Here is a 21747-nt window from a genome sequence, read left to right as displayed (position 1 = left end):
GCTGCGCGTGCCTGCCCTCCGTTGATCCATGCTTCTTCTCTGCCCCGGAACAGGAAGTAACCTGTTCCGGGACAGAGAAGAAGCATGGACCAACGGAGGGCAGGCAGGCGCGCGCGGCACCCCCCCCCCCCCCCAGCAGCGTGCACCCAGGGCGGACTGCCCCCACTGCCCCTCCTTAGGAACGCCACTGGCGCCCCCCCCCCCCCATTCCCTGCATTTCAACTGCATTCAAAATCAGAAGATCCTCAGGCCCCTCAACATCCCCAGTCCATGTTAAACCAGAAGACCCCCCCCCCCCGGACCTCCCACTCCTCTATCCATTTTAAATTAGAACCCCCTCCTAAATCCTAATAGAAACATCCCCCCCCCCCCCCCAATCCCCTTACCTTGGTACCTACTAAGGCATCACTGGTGGGCTGTGGGACAGGGTACCGGAGAAATCAACGGCCGTTAATCTCTAGTGTTTGTCCAGTGCTAATATCACTAGGGGATCAGGCTGTAAAATCTCTTATTGGGGTTGGGGGAGGGGTGGATCAGGGCGGGGTGGGGTGGGGCTCCAGTGGGTGTCTTCATGTTTGGAATATATTGGGGACGGGGGTAGGTTCACAGAGGATCTTCTATTTTTGAATGGATAGGGTCCGGAGAGACGTATCCTCTAATTTAACACGGATGAGAGGTTATGTCGGGGGGGGGGGGGGGGGCACTTTTTATTTTTAAAAGGGAACGGGGTGTGGGCTGTGTTTGAGGAGGCAGCTGTTTTATTTTTACAAGGATCAAGGTAGAAATGTCAAGCCAGGGAGGGGCACTCTTTTACTTTAAATGTATTGAGGCACAGGGGCCCGACTTGGGGTCTGCTGTCTTTGCATTACTATGATTGGGTGTCTGTAATGGTCCCGGGCGCAGCAACACGAAACCAGATTTGTCCGCAGTGATCGCTAATCTGCAGTACTGAGGTACCACAAGTTACTCAGTTCCATGTTAAATTCTGCTGCAGTAAAATTACACATTTTGCTGGCGAAAACAATAGCAAACCATCCGGCTAAAGGTCTGCCTAGAAACCGTCACACAAGTACTGGGGCCCCCATAAGCCATTGTGTACAGCAGGGGCGTAGCTAGGTGGGGCCACGGGGGCATGGACCCCGCAGATTTAGCCCTGGCCCCTCCTGCTTTCACCCCCCCCCCCCCTACCGACCACCTGCCGCCGCCGTCAGGTACCTTTGCTGGCGGGGGTCCCCAACCCCGGCCAGCCGAAGTCCTCTCCAGCGCCGGTCTCTGGCGTGTTGCTGATCTGGATTCTGTTTCTGTGAGTCCTGACGTCCTGCATGTTCCTACGTGCAGGACGTCAGGACTCACAGAAACAGAATCCAGATCAGCGAACGCGCTGGACTCGGAGACCTGCACTGAAGGGGACTTCGGCGGGGGTCCAAAGGGATGGGGGAGGGGTGGCGGCGCCGGAGGGGGTGGTCAAAAGTGACGGGGGGGGGTCGGCAGCGCTTGGGGGGGGGGGCTAAAATGTGCCCCCTCACCTCGGGCTCTGGACCCCCCTTCCTGCCGAAGTCTGGCTACGCCCCTGGTGTACAGGGGGCTACCTTTACCTTTCCCAAAGGCTCCTTAGAGACTGTACCTGAATGCAATTGCCCTACACGATCAATGAAAAAGTGAAAGATAAAACTAAATTCAGACTGATTCAAAAGGATGCTCCCTCACCCTTCCCCCCACTCCCCAGTTTTACACCCAGGGCAGTGATCCTGCCTGCTCATCCATCACCATGGCTCTGGCCTTTTCTATTCCTCATCACACACACGGCTCTTTCAACAGCACCTTCTGTTATTCCTTAACACCCCCCCCCCCCCCCCAAAAAAAAAAGCAGGTCTTCCTGCTAGTACATCTCACTGCCGTATACAGTACCCTCTGCCGTTCAGATCAATAAGCTATTCAACATACTGATTTTACCTGGATCTCAGGAGGGCGTGAACAGGGTAAGACATTAACGCTCTGAGATGATCATTTTGCAGAACGTGTAAACATTTTTTTATAAGGTACTACACAAACGCAGTGGTAGCAAACAGCTCAGGTCCTCGACTGACCGAGAGCTCATCATGTCATAAGAAGCTAGAACCCCCCCCCCCACACACACACACACACAATCCCCCTAAACATAACACAGCAACAGTCATCCTCCTTGCCCCACACCCAGTGGCGTAACCAAGGGGGGGGGGCAGTGGGGGCGGTCCGCCCCGGGTGCACGCCGCTGGGGGGTGCCGCGGCGCGCACCTGCTCCGAGTTCGCTAACTTTGTTCGTTCGCTGCAGCTCCCTCTGCCCCGGAACAGGTTACTTCCTGTTCCGGGGCAGAGGGAGCTGCAGCGAACGAGCGAAGTTAGCTAACTGGGAGCAGGCGTGCGCCGCGGCACCCTCCCCAGCGGCGTGCACCCGGGGGGGTGTCATTTCGCCGGAGGGGGGGGAGGTGTCATTTAGCTGGGGGGGGGGGGCGCATCGGCGATCCGCCCCGGGTGCCATCCAGGCCAGGAACGCCACTGCCCACACCTCCCTGGGGTACAAGCACATCACTGCAGCAACCTCCAGAGAGAGAGAGAGAGAAGGCCAGCCCTTGCTTTCTCTTGGAAGTGAACTCGTAACCCAGCATGACTTGTGCAATGTTCTAGAGCAAATCAAACCACCCACACCCCCACGACAACCTCTCGTTTTAATGCACAGTCAAACTAATAAGATTTACTTTCAATACACTCAGGTTAACCTTAGCATATTTTTAATATTAAAAATCATTTGAGCGGGTTGGATTTAATTAAATGCGTCAATACTAAAAATTGAGATGTTGCCATTTGCATTGTGCTGTTCTTATCTCTTGCTGCCCCCTTGTGGTCAACTAAGTCACGACCTAATCGAGGCAATAATGGGGGAGAAAACCATTTAAAGTCCAGCATTGCGCTGAGCATCGAGGTAGAAAAAGGGAAGTCCGAATCGGCACATTTAAAATTAGCAACCTATCGTACAAAAGGCTCACTAAACGCAGAGTCTGCAGGAAATGAATGCTGTGTTTTGGTGGCAACTGTACTGAGAGAACTATTTTACAAACACATTCAGAAAGAATGGCATCCCTCGGACTTCTGCATGTGTAAACGTCAGCGTTCACAAACGTAAGTGACAGATTGCATTCTTTAATGTATTTCTGCTGTAAAATCAGAAATACGCACGCACTTTTCCATTCCGTCTACAACAGTCCCCCTTCCACACGCGTGTTGCAGGGCTCTTATATGTAAATGCTGTAGAAGCCTTCGGAAATTACCTCCTTACTGTTGAGAAGAACCCAAGAACTCACAGGTTGGAGGCAGAGAAACATGACAGAGCTTCAGGCCCATCCAGTCTCTGCCAATTTCCAGACGTCACCTCCCAAAGAAGTAAGAATTCCCCGTGCTGAAGTCAAGTTGCACTGAATTGTTGTATCAACCCAGGGCTTGAATTTGGAAAGGTGAGTAATCAAAATCTACAACACAAATTCAAGCTATTTTTTTTTGCCCCTCTAGTTCAGTGTTTCCCAAAGTCCAGTCCTGGAGAACCCCTTGCCAGTCAGGTTTTCAGGATATCCACAGTGAATATGCATGAAAGAGATTTGCATACAATGGAGGCAGGGTATGCAAATCAAATTCGTGCATATTCATTATGGATATCCTGAAAACCTGACTGGCAAGGGGTTCTCCAGGACTGGACTTGGGAAACACTGCTCTAGTCCCCTAAGAAGCTGTTCCTATTATTTTTTTTGTGGTTACATTTGTACCCCGCACTTTCCCACTCATGGCAGGCTCAATGCGGCTTACATATTGTACCTGGGGCAATGGAGGGTTAAGTGACTTGCCCAGAGTCACAAGGAGCTGCCTGTGCCTGAAGTGGGAATCGAACTCAGTTCCTCAGGTCCCCAGGACCAAAGTCCACCACCCTAACCACTAGGCCACTCCTCCACTGTTGCTACTATTTGAGATTCTACATGGAATGTTGCTATTCCACTAGAAGTCGGCCCTTGCAGATGACCAATGTGGCCGCGCAGGCTTCTGCTTCTGTGAGTCTGACGTCCTGCACGTACGTGCAGGACGTCAGACTCACAGAAACAGAAGCCTGCGCAGCCTTCTACATGGAATGTTGCTAGTGGAATAGCAACATTCCATGTAGAATCTCCAATAGTAGCAACATTCCATGTAGAATCTCCAATATTATCTATTTTATTTTTGTTACATTTGTACCCTGCGCTTTCCCACTCATGGCAGGCTCAATGCGGCTTACATGGGGCAATGGAGGGTTAAGTGACTTGCCCAGAGTCACAAGGAGCTGCCTGTGCCTGAAGTGGGAATCAAACTCAGTTCCTCAGGACCAAAGTCCACCACCCTAACCACTAGGCCACTCCTCCACTGTTGCTACTATTTGAGATTCTACATGGAATGTTGCTATTCCACTAGCAACATTCCATGTAGAAGTCGACCCTTGCAGATCACCAATGTGGCCGCGCAGGCTTCTGCTTCTGTGAGTCTGACGTCCTGCACGTACGTGCAGGACGTCAGACTCACAGAAACAGAAGCCTGCGCAGCCTTCTACATGGAATGTTGCTAGTGGAATAGCAACATTCCATGTAGAATCTCCAATAGTAGCAACATTCCATGTAGAATCTCCAATAGTATCTATTTTATTTTTGTTACATTTGTACCCTGCGCTTTCCCACTCATGGCAGGCTCAATGCAGCTTAGGTACTTATTTGTACCTGGGGCAATGGAGGGTTAAGTGACTTGCCCAGAGTCACAAGGAGCTGCCTGTGCCTGAAGTGGGAATCGAACTCAGTTCCTCAGGATGTCAGACTCACAGAAACAGAAGCCTGCGCAGCCTTCTACATGGAATGTTGCTAGTGGAATAGCAACATTCCATGTAGAATCTCCAATAGTAGCAACATTCCATGTAGAATCTCCAATAGTATCTATTTTATTTTTGTTACATTTGTACCCTGCGCTTTCCCACTCATGGCAGGCTCAATGCGGCTTACATGGGGCAATGGAGGGTTAAGTGACTTGCCCAGAGTCACAAGGAGCTGCCTGTGCCTGAAGTGGGAATCAAACTCAGTTCCTCAGGACCAAAGTCCACCACCCTAACCACTAGGCCACTCCTCCAAGTTTCCAAATTTGTTTCAATCTTGCTATCCTGCAAATCAGATAAAATATCTATGCGGCTTACAATTCTAGAAAGAAGAGAAGAGAAATAAGGGGAGAAAATGTCTAGGGAGGGAGAAACTGAACTACAATAAATGATAGAAAAGACAGAGTATCAGAAGGGATAGGGGAAGGAAAGGTGTGTCTGAGCTGGCTGGCAGGCCCAACACCAAGACAATCTATGTAAGTATAAAGGAACGTTTTAAAGTCTGTTTTAAATTTTCCTACCGAGGTCTGTGATCTGAGGTAAAAGGGCATAGCATTCCATAAAGTGGGACCTGCGACAGTGAAAACAGACTCTCGTGTAACACAAAGTCTAATTTGACGGAAGGATGGCACAACCAAAAAGAAGTTGCTGAGATGAACGGGGTGCTCGAGAAGGGTTATATGGAGTCAACGCACGGGCCAAGGGGTTTCGAGCTTCTAATTTTGAAAACCAGTAGAAGGATTTTGTAGGCGATCCTTTGTGTGATGGGGAACCAGTGGGCACTTTTAAGAAGCGGGGTTACATGATCATATTTCTTGAACCCTGTAATGAGTTTAATGAACGTGTTTTGAATAATTTGAAGACGACGCATATATTTTCACCTTAAACATTGTACAGAGAGTTAGAGTAATCTAGTTGAGCGAGGACAAGGGAACAAACCAGGATACTGAGATTCGAAGGGTGAAGAAGTGAATTCAAGATCTGCACGATCGTACACAAGATCATTCACGCAGATGCCCCACTTTACATGTTTAACCAAGTGGACCTACCGCCCAGAAACGCCAAGAGATCAGCCCGCAAATTCCTCAATCTGAACTTCCCCAGTTGTAAAGGACTTAAATGTAAGCAGGCATACGCCACTACCTTCTCCTACAGAAGTACACACTACCCCCAGCCCTAAAAACTATGGACAATCTAAGCAACTTTTGCAAATCTCTGAAGACACATCTCTTCAATAGAGCCTACAAAAAGAACCCTTAAAAGACACAAATCACCACACAACCTACTCACACAGCTAATTACACCTCCTACATCACCCTATTTAACACCCCTTCTCGTTCTTCAAATATCTTCGTCCTACCACCGAATATATCTAAGATCCTCTCATGACTATGTCATAATAACACTCTGTAAGCCACATTGAGCCTGCAAATAGGTGGGAAACTGTGGGGTACAAATACAATAAATAAATAAATAAATATGATGGAACGTATTAAAAAAAAAAAGAGTTTGAAAAAACAGCATTGGATTAGATATGAAAGCTGAGGTTCAAAGCTTAGGGTATGATCGAGAAAAATACCAAGAAGCTTAACAGAAGAACTAAAGCGTGCCTTTCCAGCATCATGTTATAACCCGCTGCCTCAGAATTTCTCACTTTCTTGTGCATTACTTATAACTTTTCAGGTATTTGAATCTCTCTAGCCAGAAAAACATTCCCCCGACTGTCCTCACAGCTCTTCATCTGAAAAACAAACAGTGGACGTTCGCCGAGCTTTCGTCTTTCACCAGACTTCCAACCGGTTTCACCAGTGAGGATTTGCTGGATTCCGTCTCCCAACGCGGGTCACTGCTAGGGAGCTCTGCAGGACACGCCCGCTGGCTTTGGTCCGTTCACAGAGTTAATTCACAGGGAGGGGTGACTGTGCTCAGCCCAGCTGCGTAGCCAGACCAACAGATTTTGGGTGGGACTAGGCAAGAAGTGGGTGGGCACCAAGCGTTCTCCCCACACACACACACCACCACCAAAAAACTATCCCAGCTGGCGGGAAAACGCTTCTTTCCACCTTGGCAGTCTGCAACAGGCTTGCGCTGAAAACTGAGCATGCGCAGGTGCCAGTATCATGGACAGTAGTGTTTTCGTTACCATCAGGGGGAAGTCTTCAGCTGGTGGAGCTTGTGATCCCCACCAGCTACCACTAAATGTGTGCTACTGTTGGGTGGGCCTGAGCCTTAAGTGGGTGGGCCCTGGCCCACCCGTGGCTATGCCACTGGCTCAGTCTCCTGTCACCATGTCAACTGGATGTTTAAAGAGCAGAGCCACCCCCAGTGAGTGTAACCCAGCAGGAGCCGTGATGCAGTTGACGTGTTTCATACCTTGTCACAGTGCTCGATGAGGATCTCCACCACAATGTTCTGGAACTTTATGTTCATCATCGCCGCAACGGTGTCCTCCTGCGCCCTCAGCAGAGTGGGCCCAAATATCACCCCCATGTTGGATGGGGACATCAGGTTCTCCTTACTGTACTCGCACACTCTGAGGGGAGAAAGAGGACCAGCAGAGGAGAGGAGGAAGGGGATGTGGGAGTGGGGAGAACGGAGGAAGGAGGAGAGGAGGGAAGGAAGGAGAGGAAAGGAGGAAGATAATGAGGGGAATAAGAAATAGGGATGAAAGATGGAAAAGAGAAGATGAAAAGGAGAGGAATGAGAAAGGAAAAGGGGAGGAGAAGAGGGAAGGAAAAAAGCAGGAAGAAAGGAAAGGAGGGATGAGAGAGGAGAGTAGAAAGGGAATAAAAGACAAAAAAGAGAACACAGGAAAAAGAAGACGGGAGAAATAGGAGGAAAGAAGGAGGGAGACATGAAAATAGGGAGAAAAGAGAACAGAGGAGAAGAGGAATAAGAGGAAGGTGAGAGAAAACAGGAGACAGGGAAGAAGAAAGATGGTGGTTAAAGGAGAAGGGAAAGAGGAGAAAAGTGAATGGTCCAGAAACGTATAGAATAAGACAGAAAGGGATGGACAACCGATTACTGTTAGTAGTATTTATTATTTTCTGTAGCACTACTTGATGTACACAGACACACAAGAGACAGTCCCTGCGCCCCAAAGCTGACAGTCGACTGAAGTCAAACAGGACAAACAAGACTGGGACATTTCATTTACTACCAGAAATGAAGAAAAGCAGCCTGACCAGGAGCAGAAGCAGGTACAAAAGCTTTAGGCTGGATTTGAATAGGGTGATAATAGTTGCTATGAGAGGCAAAGCCTAACAAACTGGCCTTAGGTGACTGGACAGGGGCATTAACCCTTAGTTCCCTGTAGAACCACATCAGTCTGTCTTGACAAAATTCTACATCTTTCAACTGTAAGGATCACAGATTTTCTCTCCACACTGTCCCTAGTCTTTGAGGTCCAAGACCCTACTCTTAGTACAGTTCAGTTCAGGGGCGTAGCCAGACACCCAATTTTGGGTGGGCCTGGGCCCAAGATGGGTGGGCAGAAGAACCCCGCCTCATCCCACAGATGATGTGGTCTCTCCTCTCACCTGCATGCCATATGGTCTCTCAAATATCCTCACTCTCCTGCATACCTTTTAAATAGCAGATTTTCACTGGCAAAAGACAGCAACTAATACACACTGCTGATGCTGGCTCCATACCCTTCCCTCTGATGCAACTTCCTGTTTCCGCCTAGGCAAGAATACATCAGAGCGAAGGCTATGGGGCCGGTGTGAGCAGTATGCACTGCAGGCGAAGATCTGCTATTTACAAGGTATGCAGGAGGGACAGTTGTTGGGAGTTTTCGGCTGGTGGGGCTTGGGGATCTCTGCCAGCCACATTATAGCTATGCTGGTACTGGGTGGGCCTGGGCCCACCCAAGCCCACCCTTGGCTACGCCACTTGTTCAGTTTGGAGTTTGACTGTGAATCACCGTACAGAAATTAACTGACCTATTAGGTCAGTGAAACACGCTGTCAGTAGCCCCCTTGAGTGGGCTTTTCATCAGCTGCCTAAGAAATCGTTTGTTCAGAATTTAAAAAGTGGTCTGCATTTGCCTCTTCCCCCTGGCCAGGGCTCCCTGTTCCCAATCAGACTGCGCACGAGCACGACAGCTATGCGTACTACACAGCTCTTGTGCGCATGTGCTGGGCACGTTCCCCCTCCTTACTTCCTAATGCTCAACGCTAACAAAGCGCCTATATTTGCATGAAATTAGCGTTGAGCAATTAGGGAGCTCTTATGCCACAGAATTCCGGCGCTATTTATCCGGCACTGTTCCCATACCGTGTCGCAGTTTTGAGCATCAGCCCCTTAATATTTTCCGGGTGAGAAAGTGAGCCGGGGCTGTGCCTGAAGTCTGCAAACTGAAAACCGTCAAAAGATTGGGATGAACGGGCTCCCGAGCTCCTCCTTTCGTCACAGCCCTGGTCCCGCTGCGCATTACCTGACCAGGTGTCGAATGATCAGCTCCAGCATCTCACGGTTTTTGTCAGGAAGTTTATAAACCAGAGAGTAGATGGTCCCCAGTCGATAGTCCAGGTTTTCTGATTCTGCAAAGCCATAACAAAGACAACCACCTGATCAAAGTCCTGTCTCTCAGCCCTTGGTGATCTGGCCCTGTGCAACACCCCCACCCCCACCCACTGCGCCAAGGCCAAGAACAGGAGGCAATGGATGGGCGGCAATTCTGGGTCTCCACCTCCCTTGCATCCTACTCGGGATACAGCTTTCACACTGGAAGAATGCAAGGCAGCAGTTTTTACAGTATCTCAGGGATCCCATACCTGCTCAACGCAACAATAAAAGAAACCCAACTTTGTGTTTCTGATGGTGAAAACGAATGACACTCACTGGCAGCAGAGATCAGCTCTCGGTGAAGTCTGTAAGTCATGACAGGCTCGGAGAGGCTCCTGGGGGAACACAGAAGTGCAGAGTTATTCTGCAGTCGGGATCACACACACCCCTCAGCCGCGAGTTTTCCCCAAGAGCTAACCCAACTTCCACATCTGCTACAGCTCTGTATCCAACTGTAACTCTTCAAATACCTCCCCCCCACCCCGTTCAAAAGGGGAACTTGATTCAGAATCCCTTGGCCTAGTGCATCCAGAGCTATGAACAGCGCGGTGTCGCCAGCCCTGATTTTACTGCACCGCACACTCGATGGTAAACAGATGGGAGTCCTGCTTTTCGTAAGGAAATCATAATTACACATCCACGCGCTTAGTGAAGGAAAACCAGACCTAGTAAGAGCGAGCTGTCCTACTCCTGAATAACAAATGACATCCGAGTCCAGTTCTCTCAGCACCGATGTGCGAGGAGCCAGAATACCACTGGCATTCACACAACATCAAAGAGAGACGGCAGCCATCTGTATTCTCTAACTTTTAGCTTTTTCACTGGTTTTTAACCTTTCCAAGAAATATCAAGGCTATTTTTATAGTGCTGCTGTACACGAGCAGGCACTATACACTGGTGATAAGCATCAGGCACATTGTGTCCCTCCCTAAAGGGCTTACAAAGTAACTGGGCATCTCAGGCAATGGCAGATACAATGACTTGCCCAAGGTCACAAGAAGTGGCAGTGACACAGGCAGGATTTGAACCCTAGCTTCACTGTTCTAACCACTAGGCCACTTCCTCACCTTGCCCTAGGCTCTTGTGCAGCAGCCCAGATATGCAAACTGGAGTGGAGGAGTGGCCTAGTGGTTACAGCACCGGTCTTGCAATCCAGAGGTGGCCGGTTCAAATCCCACTGCTGCTCCTTGTGATCTTGGGCAAGTCACTTAACCCTCCATTGCCTCAGGTACAAACTTAGATTGTGAACCCTCCTGGGACAGAGAAATACCCAGTGTACCTGAATGTAACTCACCTTGAGCTACTACTGAAAAAGGTGTGAGCAAAATCTAAATAAATAAAGATTCTAGAATTCTAAAGAATAACAAGATTCCATGCAGAATTTCAAAGTGTAGCAACATTCCATGTAGAACCCCAAAGAGTAACAAGATTCTTTGGGGTGGAGGAGTGGACTAGTGGTTAGAGCACCGGTCTTGCAATGGTTCAAATCCCACTGCTGCTCCTTGTGATCTTGGGCAAGTCACTTAACCCTCCATTGCCTCAGGCACAAACTTAGATTGTGAGCCCTCCTGGGACAGAGAAATATCCAGAGTACCTGAATGTAACTCACCTTGAGCTACTACTGAAAAAGGTGTGAGCAAAATCTAAATTAACAAAGATTCTAGAATTCTAAAGAATAACAAGATTCCATGCAGAATGTCAAAGTGTAGCAACATTCCATGTAGAACCCCAAAGAGTAACAAGATTCTTTGGGCTGGAGGAGTGGCCTTTGGGCTGGAGGAGTGGCCTAGGTCAGTTCAAATCCCACTGCTGCTCCTTGTGATCTTGGACAAGTCACTTAACCCTCCATCGCCTCAGGTATAAACTTAGATTGTGAGCCCTCCTGGGACAGAGAAATACCCAGTGTACCTGAATGTAACTCACCTTCAGCTACTACTGAAAAAGCTGTGAGCAAAATCGAAATAAATAAATAAATAAATAAACCAGAGCAAGAGAGACCTGGCAGCAGCTCATCAGGATCTGCATAGACATACATAGGATCAGCCAGTCTTCTCGGTTTAATCTGCATACCTGTGCGGAGGTCAGATTTTCAGATTCCCTTTTTTGCAAACCCTAACAGATAAAGGCAGGCTGATCCCTCTGCACTGGGATGAAGGATGAGAAATCCGAGAACAACTATGAAGGAAGACATTTCATAGGGTGTCTAGGTGAAAAGCCCAAAACAAGGCTCCTATTTTAGAAAAACAACAGGTTCCCATGTACCTTTTATGAAACCTCAGCAGCGCACAAACCCTCTTGTACAAATGTTTGCCTGCTCTGAAGCTGTTAAGTGTGCGAGTGCACTCGTGTATTTTACGAGATATACACGTACGTCGAAACTACACCCTGCTCTGCCCAAACTCTGCCTCAGGCAACACCTACATGAAGCATGAGGACAAGAACATGCCCCGTTGCCAGTGCATGTGCTTACAGGCATGGATCGGGTCCATGAAATTCCTGAAGAACTGATTTCCTCAAGTAAAACACGTTTTATAAAATTAGCCCCCAAACGTACACAGGTCCTCTGCAAGACATGTGCACCTGGTGGCTTGCAATTCCTCTCACGCCAACCCCCTGACCTGCACCGTTACCTGAGGTAGAACTTCAGAGAACTGGTCACCGCCTTGATGTCCCAGTCGCCGCTCTGCAGATCAACGTCTCCGGGACACTGTGGATCTAAAAACAGCAGAAGGACTTATTATTAGCATTTGTATAGCGCTACCAGACACAAAGAGACAGTCCCTGCTCAAAAGAGCTTACAATCTAAGTAATACAGACAAACAAGACAGTTACGGGTGAGGGAAGTAATGGGTGAGAAGGGAGGAAGGGACAAGGGGAGGGCACGAGAGCCCTTTGGAGTACATCCACAGACCCCGCCAAGCTGAGAGCTCAAGACAGAATTTCCTATTTGACGACGCTCCTGAAGTTCGCTACAGTGGCTTTATGTACCTGCACTCTGCCCCTTCTCCTAAACTTTATAATACATCTGTCGTGTGTTAAAAGTTACTTGGGTGCCATAAGACTGTAAGACTCCACTAACATCCCTGCCTTCCAAATTCTAGTGTAGCAGCAGAACCCTTTCTTCAATCCAGTCAGGAGTCGGACACAACCCAGATGGAATGATTTTTATTTATTTATTTATTGCATTTGTATCCCACATTTTCCCACCTATTTGCAGGCTCAATGTGGCCTACAGAGTTTTGTTGTGACATAGTCATACCAGGATATCAGATACAATTAGTAATGTGCAAAGATTAGGTAAGAGAAGAGAGAAGGAATGGTCCATTGTGAGAGCAATTTTGAAAAGCTGGAAATCAGGCTGAATAGCTCTTTGCTCTGAAAGTTGCACTCTCTTTTTCAGGGGTACTCGCAGAGATCAACAGTAAATATGCCAGGGCCGCTGCCGCCACCCCCCCTCCCCCAGATCGCCACCGCTGCCGCCCCCTCCCCCCAGGATCACCGCTGGCACAACTGGATCACTGCTGCCACAACTGAGATACCTTGGGGCTGGCGGGGATCCTGAGGCCCCGCCAGCGGAAGAATCCAGCGCTGCTCTTCACTCCATGCCTGCCCTGCCCCTAATTTTGTCTCTTGTCACGCACGTTCAGTTTCAAAGCCAAGCATGCGCTCGAGGTGAAAAGTAGCTGCTGAGCACAGCAGTAGAGGTGAGCGAAGAGCAGCACTGGTTGGGTGGGGGGGGGGGGGGGGGGGAGAGAGAGACCCTGGTGCCGGGCCCGGGGAATTTTGCCCTCCCGCTCGGTGGCCCTGGCACATGCTTTCACTCATGGGTTCAGGGTGGGATTAGGTCAAGGGATGCAAAAAGGCACAAAGTTTGGCATTTTCAAAACTAGGTCTATTGCTATTAAAGGAAAATGTACAGGCAGAAAAAAGCTGTTTTATTTTTTTTTTTTTGCCCTAGGCCTATTCTCAGAGGGAATGTCCTTTCAAAGCTGGTGCAAAATCCACAGGTAAAGGTACCCAGACACTGCACAGTTTGGAAAATGGCCTTCTGTATGCAATGCACACGTATGTACGTACGTTCTCTCTCTCTCTCGGATGCACTGGTTTCAAGGCTGGCTTAAGTGATGAAAATCACTTGAAATGACAAATTGAGCCTGCAAATAGGTGGGGGAATGTGGGATACAAATGCAATAAATAATAAATGTCCCAGAACGCAGCCTGTATGTGAACAGTGGAAGCAGGGTATTCAGATGTGTAAGAAAACCAGGTCTGGACTGACAGAGTTAAGCTGGTAAAAAGATGCAGGTCCACAACCCCCCCTGCCTATCTGGAAGCCTGCGGCCAAGCACTGCCCTGCTTACTAGACTAGCTTGCTACACACACTGTAACTTAGACCAGTTCCTTATAAAAGAACTTGCCTAGATTTCAGCCACCCATCTATTTAGTCCAACTGACTCTGTACCTCCCATCCTGTCCCCGTCTATATATCTGCTCTTAGTCCCTCAGCTATATGGTAACCGTACTGTAGAAAATCTTTAGCATCGTATCTATGTTGGTTACATAAGTACATAAGCACCGCAATTACTGGGAAAAGACCAAGGGTCCATCAAGCCCAGCATCCTGTCTCCGACAGCGGCCAATCCAGGCTTCAAGAACCAGGCAAACCCCCCTCCAAAAAATGTATAATGTTCAATGGACTTTTCCCTCAGGAATCTGTCCAAACCCCCTTTAAACTCCAAAAGGCCAACTGCTGCCACCACATTGTCCGGCAACGAGTTCCAGAGTCCAACTACACGCTGAGTAAAGAAAAACTTTCTCCTGTTTGTTTTAAATCTACCATATTGAATGTTTGAACGCTGCTTATTAGGTGTATCATTAGCATTATGCTACAATTGTATTATATCTCTGGTATTTGAATTCCAGTGCTATTAAATGTGTATATTTTTGATCCTGTTCCACGGTAGTCCAATTATTAGGTTTCAATTTACTATTTTCAAGTTTACCTCATTTATTATATTTATGTTTATTCTTGGTTATTTTACTATTCTTATGCTGTTGACAAAACTGTAAGTTTTAATTTTAAACTGTAACTGCCTTTGGCGAATGTCTTCAAAAAGCCGGGTAATAAATCCTACTAAAATCAATCAATCTGCTATTTGGAAACTGCTCAGAAACTCAAGAGAAACACAGAGAGTCTTACCAAAGAAGGCGTTGAGGAGTTTCTGCACCTGGATGTTGCTACCCACTGTCCGGTACACACCCTCAGAACTCATTCCTGTGAAATACACAAAGAATCGGCAGCGGTCATCCATTGCTCAGTACGAGCCTGTTCTAAACTCTCCTTATACCCCAAAGTGACCATTCAGTAACCACTGCTGGTCACTGAATGGAGGTGGAGGGTCTAGTGCTTAGGGAAGCCTGGTTCAAATCCTGCTGCCACATTTGTGACCTCAGGCAAATCACTTAACCCTCTGTTACCCACCCCCACCCCAGCTACAAATTTAGGACTAGGACATGTGTTATGCTGAAAATAAAGTGTGCTTAATATGTAAAAACAGACATTAGCAAATGAAGCCTTCAGACTGTTAGAGAAATACCTTCGCTGCCACGTCAGACTGGACAGAGTAATCAAACCCAAAACTCCACCCCACATGGCATTCTACTTCGATTTTAAGCGAGTATTGTGAGTGGATGGGGTTCTGATTCCAGTTCCTGAGCCTGCAGAGGTTGTAGACTTAATGTTCAGAAGCCTGGGAGAAGTCTGGCTCAATGGTGCCACCCACTGGCCAGACTTAGGGCGCACATGGACCAGAGGGAAGTGCCTGGTCTGTAGCTCCTGGTGGCCACTTGTCATGGAGGGAAAGGGTCAGTTATACAGAGAGCAGAAATACTCGGGTAACTGTGGCTTCCTAGATAGTCAATTTCTTCTGAGCTCAGAGGAGCAGGGCAAAACTGCCAGGCGAACATTACTGTAAGCATTTTAAAAAGGAGTAAACTGCAGGTACTGGAGACTTCTTATGGCAGGACTTTTGGGGACAGGGGGGGAAGGGTACAGCAGATCAGCAGCGACCAGTTTGCACTCTTTCATACTTACTGCCCCATTAAAATCCTAATAGATCCGGATGCACAGAAGTTAAGTACAGAAAGCTCGCCAGCTCCCCAAGAAACATCATCCCTCTCAGTTCCCTTAAACAAGCCTGCAGGGGGCGCTGCTGAATTACCCCTTTAAGTGGGTGAGCTCAACCGGGTTCCAGAGAATGCATGGTAGAAGCCGATTTATAACACCTGGGTTCCAGTATAGGATACTAGTGTCATTTGCAATTGCCGTCCCTAACATTTAGGTGCCTGCTCTAGCGCCATCCAAAGACCTGGAGGAACTGCAGGTCCCTAAACGTGGCAGGGACGGTGTGTAACTTTGGTGTTCTGTAAGTTGTGTGTGTAACTGGGGCCCCGCCCATGTCCCCCCCCCCCCCCCCCACTTGCATTTACCAGCTACCTAAGTTAGGTGCACTCTGGTACGTAAGGGCTGGTATTTTAGTCATTACCACGCACAAGGGCTATGTAAACGCAGGCTCCTAGATTACCGAACTGATATAAATGCGGACATGCTCCCGGGCTCACTGGAACATTTGCGACCCGTCTTCGAGAGTAGCACTGTGCTCAGGAAGTTCGGATCCAATCAGTTCACAGCTCTAAAGCAATCTGCAGCCCTGCAGGGAAGAGGAGTTGGGACAGCAGCCAGCCAATGAGAGTTCATCTTCAGGGAGATGGGCGTTCTAGGATGTCAGCCGGCCAATAGAAAGAAGCAGCAGGAACGGCTGGGGGTGGAACCAAAGCCCATTTCCCACAGACGCTGTTTCTTTGATGGACTCTTGTCTTCCTTGCATTTTTGGTAAGTCACCATTACTTTTATGCTTTACATTTTGGTACTGCCCCCCCCCTCCCCCCAATTTCTTGCCAGTAAAATGTAATTTGAAAAAGAAACATATGGCACGGCTTTCATACACGCAAAGAAGCTGCGTGTAAGCTGGTGTACTTTTTTTTTTGTGTGTGTGCTCCATCTTCCCTGCCTTGTTTCTCCCCTTCTCCTACTTAGAACCGGCAGGTCCAGACCTCCCGTTAAAATTTCCACGGTAAAGATAAGGACTGCTTTTGTGCATGGGGTCGGAAACAGTAGTGCATCGCGTTCACATTATAATAGTAATTAGCTCATTATAATAACTTTGCATTCCGTTTTCGTTAGCTGCTACCGTGACAGGAAAATGGCTCAGAGAACCCTTTTGTGCACGTCCCGGTTTACTACTTGCGTGCAGTAGAGGAGTGTGGTAGCCGTGTTAGTCCACTCTTAAGGTTATCAATAGAAATCAAACAAAATAAAACATGGAAAAGAAAATAAGATGATACCTTTTTTATTGGACATAACTTAATACATTTCTTGATTAGCTTTCGAAGGTCGCCCTTCTTCGTCAGATCGGAAATAAGCAAATGTGCTAGCTGACAGCGTATATAAGTGAAAATATTCAAGCATTACTATGACAGTCTGACAGGGTGGGAGGATGGGGGTGGGTAGGAGGTATGCACCCTCCCCTCACCTATCCACACCTATCCTGTTAGAATATCAATGATATGCTTTGATGTCCCCATGCATACCTCCTACCCACCCCCCTCCTCCCACCCTGTCAGACTGTCATAGTAATGCTTGAATGTTTTCACTTATGTACACTGTCAGCTAGCACATTTGCTTATTTCCGATCTGACGAAGAAGGGCAACCTTTGAAAGCTAATCAAGAAATGTATTATGTCCAATAAAAAAGGTATCATCTTATTTTCTTTTCCATGTTTTATTTTGTTTGATTTCTATAGATTCTACATGGAATGTTGCTATTCCACTAGCAACATTCCATGTAGAAGTCGGCCCTTGTAGATCAGCAATGTGGCCGCGCAGGCTTCTACTTCTGTGAGTCTGACGTCCTGCACGTACGTGCAGGACGTCAGACTCACAGAAACAGAAGCCTGCGCAGCCTTCTACATGGAATGTTGCTAGTGGAATAGCAACATTCCATGTAGAATCTCCAATAGTAGCAACATTCCATGTAGAATCTCCAATAGTAGCAACATTCCATACAGAATCTCCAATGGTATCTATTTTACTGTAATGCTTGAATGTTTTCACTTATATACACTGTCAGCTAGCACATTTGCTTATTTCCGATCTGACGAAGAAGGGCGACCTTCGAAAGCTAATCAAGAAATGTATTAAGTTATGTCCAATAAAAAAGGTATCATCTTATTTTCTTTTCCATGTTTTATTTTGTTTGATTTCTATTGACAACCTACTTGCGTGCTAAACTGGCTAGAACCAGTTTAAAAACCACGTTGCTGGCTCATTAAGTTTAGTGCATCTGGCCCTCAGAATCCAGCTTCTTACTGTTACATTAAGAATGGGCCGTCGACCCTAGAAGGTCCAGTCTGTGCACAGCAACCCGCTGACCTTCCCAAGACTGAAGCGAGCCTGTATCAGTCCTGCAGCTGAGAAACAGCAATCTGCCCCAAACTGGAACACATTTAACTGTAAAATACATTATATATATATAGGGCAGTGTATATGCAGGTGTGGACAGGTACACAGACACTTTTTTTTTAAGCTAAGGTAGGGTTACCATATTTTGTACCTCGAAAAGGAGGGCATATGCCCCGCCCCACCACACACCAGCCCCCTTTCACGCCCTCGCTCCGCCCCCTGTCACGTTTTCCCCTCCCCCCTGTCACACACTCCGTCACCCCCCTCCCCTTACCTTACTACTGCCCTGGTGGTCTAAGTGACCTCTTCGGGGCAGGAAAGAGCCCCCTCTTTCCTGCCCGGAGCGCTGCCCTGCATGCATCCTTCCTGTTCCTGATCTCGGCGCCGATTCCAAATGGCCACCGAGAGTTGAAGTCTTGCGGGGTCACTTCAACTCTCGGCAGCCATTCTGAATCGGCGCCGAGATCAGGAACAGGAAGGATGCATGCAGGGCAGCGCTCCGGGCAGGAAAGAGGGGGCTCTTTCCTGCCCCGAAGGTGGAAGAGGTCACTAGACCACCAGGGCAGTAGTAAGTAAGGGGAGGGGAGGCTAGCAATCTGCCCGTTTGTCCGGATTTCTGGACAAACGGGCAGGCTGGCAAAACCTGCCCGGTTGCCCGGACATGTCCTCAAAAAAAAGGACATGTCTGGGTAAATCCGGACATATGGTAACCCTAAGCTAAGGCAGTCTGCTGGAAATTGCTACAGAATTAAAGCCAGGGCCTTTGGTGGAGGGATTTTAAGAGGTGCAGGGGGAGGGATATGGGCTTGAAAGTCAGGTCTCATGACTGATAAGGAAACGTTGTCCCTGGGTCAACTTGTCTTAGGAGTAACCACTTGTTGGATTTGGCTGAGAGTGTATTTACCAAAGGCAGCAAGTGCATCCTGGACACAGCTCACCTAAAGGAAACTGCGCTGGCCTCACTCACCGCCCCAGGCGTGGAGATGGGTCACCTTAACCTGGGACAGCAGGGATCCTGCTAAGAGCATCTTGTAAAAGGCGAGTTTAATTAAGCCTGTGAGAACACAAAACCTGTCTTTGCTGCGTTTTACAGTGTTTGCTGCCTACCTGTGGTCTCCACAGCGTTGATGCACCTCCTCACAAACTTGAAGCCCACTTCATTCAGCTCCACTGTGTCAAGGAAGAAAAGAGCACGTTATGTTCAGCAGGACCCCTCCGCACCCAGCGCTGTCTGCAAAAAAAACCCCCTCTGTTGCCTTTTCTGAAAAGATTTCTGCACTGCTCTGTTGCATTCTACTACTACTACTATTTAGCATTTCTATAACGCTATAAGGCGTACGCAGCGCTGCACAAACATAGAAGAAAGATAGTCCCTGCTCAAAGAGCTTACAATCTAATAGACAAAAAATAAATAAAGTAAGCAAATCAAATCAATTAATGTGAACGGGAAGGAAGAGAGGAGGGTAGGTGGAGGCGAGTGGTTACAAGTGGTTACGAGTCAAAAGCAATGTTAAAGAGGTGGGCTTTCAGTCTAGATTTAAAGGTGGCCAAGGATGGGGCAAGACGGAGGGGCTCAGGAAGTTTATTCCAGGCGTAGGGTGCAGCGAGACAGAAGGCGTGAAGTCTAGAGTTGGCAGTAGTGGAGAAGGGAACAGATAAGAAGGATTTATCCATGGAGCGGAGTGCACGGGAAGGGGTGTAGGGAAGGACTGGACACCCAGCGGGGAATTTTATTTGTCATTTTCGTGCAAATAATTGGCCTCTTATAAAATGCATGGAAAGGACAGCGTTGGGGCAGTGGAATTTGAAAGTCTGAGTGTAGATTATTAAAATCTGTATTTGCTAACACCAGACCTTTGTTTGATTTTCCTGCAGGCTCATTCTTCTCACTCACTGGCCTGCCGTGCACATGGCTCTGTGCCAGCTCTATTCTGTCTTTTTCAGAGAAGCACAGAAAAATAAAGGCAGATAAAGACCATGAGGCCTATCCAGTCTAGGGTTACCATATGTTGTCCCCCAAAAAGGACACATGCCCTGCCCCACCCCTTTCACGCCCTCACTCCGCCCCCTGTCACAAACCCCGTCACCCCCCACCCCTTACCTTACTACTGCCCTGATGGTCTAGTGACCTCTTCGGGGCAGGAAAGAGCCCCCTCTTTCCTGCCCGGAGCGCTGCCCTGCATGCTTCCTTCCTGTTGCTGATTTCGGCGCTGATTCAAAATGGCCGCCGAGAGTTGAAGTCCCACGAGGTCACTTCAACTCTCGGTGGCCATTTTGAATCGGTGCCAAGATCAGGAACAGGAAGGATGCATGCAGGGCAGCGCTCCGGGCAGGAAAGAGGGGGCTCTTTCCTGCCCCGCAGGTGGAAGAGGTCACTAGACCACCAAGGCAGTAGTAAGTAGGGGAAGGGGAGGCTAGCAATCTGCCCGTTTGTCCGGATTTCTGGACAAACGGGCAGGCTGGTGGCGGGCCGCACCCACCAGCCTGCCCGTTTGTCCAGAAATCCGGACAAACGGGCAGATTGGCAAAACCCGCCGGGTTGCCCTGATATGTCCTCAAAAAGAGGACATGTCCGGGTAAATCCGGACATATGGTAACCCTAATCCAGTCTGCCCATCCTTATGGGATCCTATGTACTCGTCCCAAGCTCTCTTGAATTGAGATACTGTTTTTGTCTCCACCACTTCACCAGGACACTACTCTTTCCGTGAAGGAGTATTTCCTCAGGTCACTTCCCAGTCTGTCCCCTTTCACCGTCATCCTATGCCCCCCTCATTCCAGAGCTTCCTTTCAGTTGAAAGAGATTGGCCTCCTGTGCCTAGCGAATGCTTTCATTCATAGGGAGGGAAATTTTTTAAACAGATATGCAGTTTGAAAAGACAAGGTACGTGTGCATTTTCTCGTGAAAATTACACACACACCTACTCTGAGCTGTTTTACAGTCTGTTAGGCAGATGATCAAAAGCCCCGCACTGTTCCAAACAACGCTCTAAAATAGCGCTGGAACAGCGCGGGGGCTTTACCGAACCGATGAACAGAGATAATGCATGCAAATTTAAGCAGCGCAATTATCTCTGATCATGGGGTAGAAGTGCGCTCAGCACAATCCTCCCACACTTGTTTGACAAGTCTGGGCTGTCAAAAGCCCAAACCTGTCAAACACAAGGGCTGGAGGTCCATGGGACTACCAGGCCCTGACTACCCCTGCCCTGAGCAACGGGGGCTGGAAGTCCGGCGGACCTCCGGTCCCCCCCCAGGTTCAGGGAGGGATGGAGATCCAGTGGGTCTCCAGCCCCCCGAAACCCCCAGAAAATGGTAAAGCAAGCACAAAATGGCGGCGCCCAGCACCGCCCAGTGCATCCTGGGATGTGCTGGGCGGGGCTACAGACCATATAAGGGACATGGTCTGTAGCCCCGCCCAGCGCATCCCAGGATGCACTGGGCGGTGCTGGGCGCCGCCATTTTGCGGTGGCGCCAACCCAAGGAAGAGGAGGGAGGCAGGCTACTTCCCTCCTCCAACTAAGGTAGGGGGGCCGGGAGGGGGTTGTCTTTTATGCTGGACCACCAGGGATCGTCAGACAACTCTGGGGGGGGTGGGGAGTTGGGGTGGGCTGGAGGTCCGCCGGACCTCCAGCCCCCCCTCCCCATCGCTCACTGGGTGGGAGTGGGTTTGGCTGGCAGCCACTAGACCACCAGGGACCATTTTCTGGGGGTTTTGGGGGGGCTGGAGACCCACCGGATCTCC

The 21747-nt window shown here is 48.7% G+C and overlaps 1 protein-coding gene across 1 annotated transcript in view; it reads right to left on the bottom strand.

The window, feature by feature from the left end:
- The window catches only part of OPHN1 (oligophrenin 1), a 206410-nt gene that overhangs the window by 37271 nt on the left and 147392 nt on the right, over positions 1-21747 (bottom strand). Inside the window, 6 exon segments of the mRNA XM_030208951.1 lie at positions 7286-7445; positions 9351-9456; positions 9758-9816; positions 12112-12196; positions 14682-14756; positions 19110-19172. Coding sequence (XP_030064811.1) covers positions 7286-7445; positions 9351-9456; positions 9758-9816; positions 12112-12196; positions 14682-14756; positions 19110-19172 — 548 coding nt within the window.

Source organism: Microcaecilia unicolor, chromosome 7 (assembly GCF_901765095.1).
Source record: "Microcaecilia unicolor chromosome 7, aMicUni1.1, whole genome shotgun sequence".
NCBI classification, from domain to species: Eukaryota; Metazoa; Chordata; class Amphibia; order Gymnophiona; family Siphonopidae; genus Microcaecilia; species Microcaecilia unicolor.
Note: the sequence above shows the minus strand (reverse complement) of the source record. Positions and strands in the feature narration are given on the sequence as shown.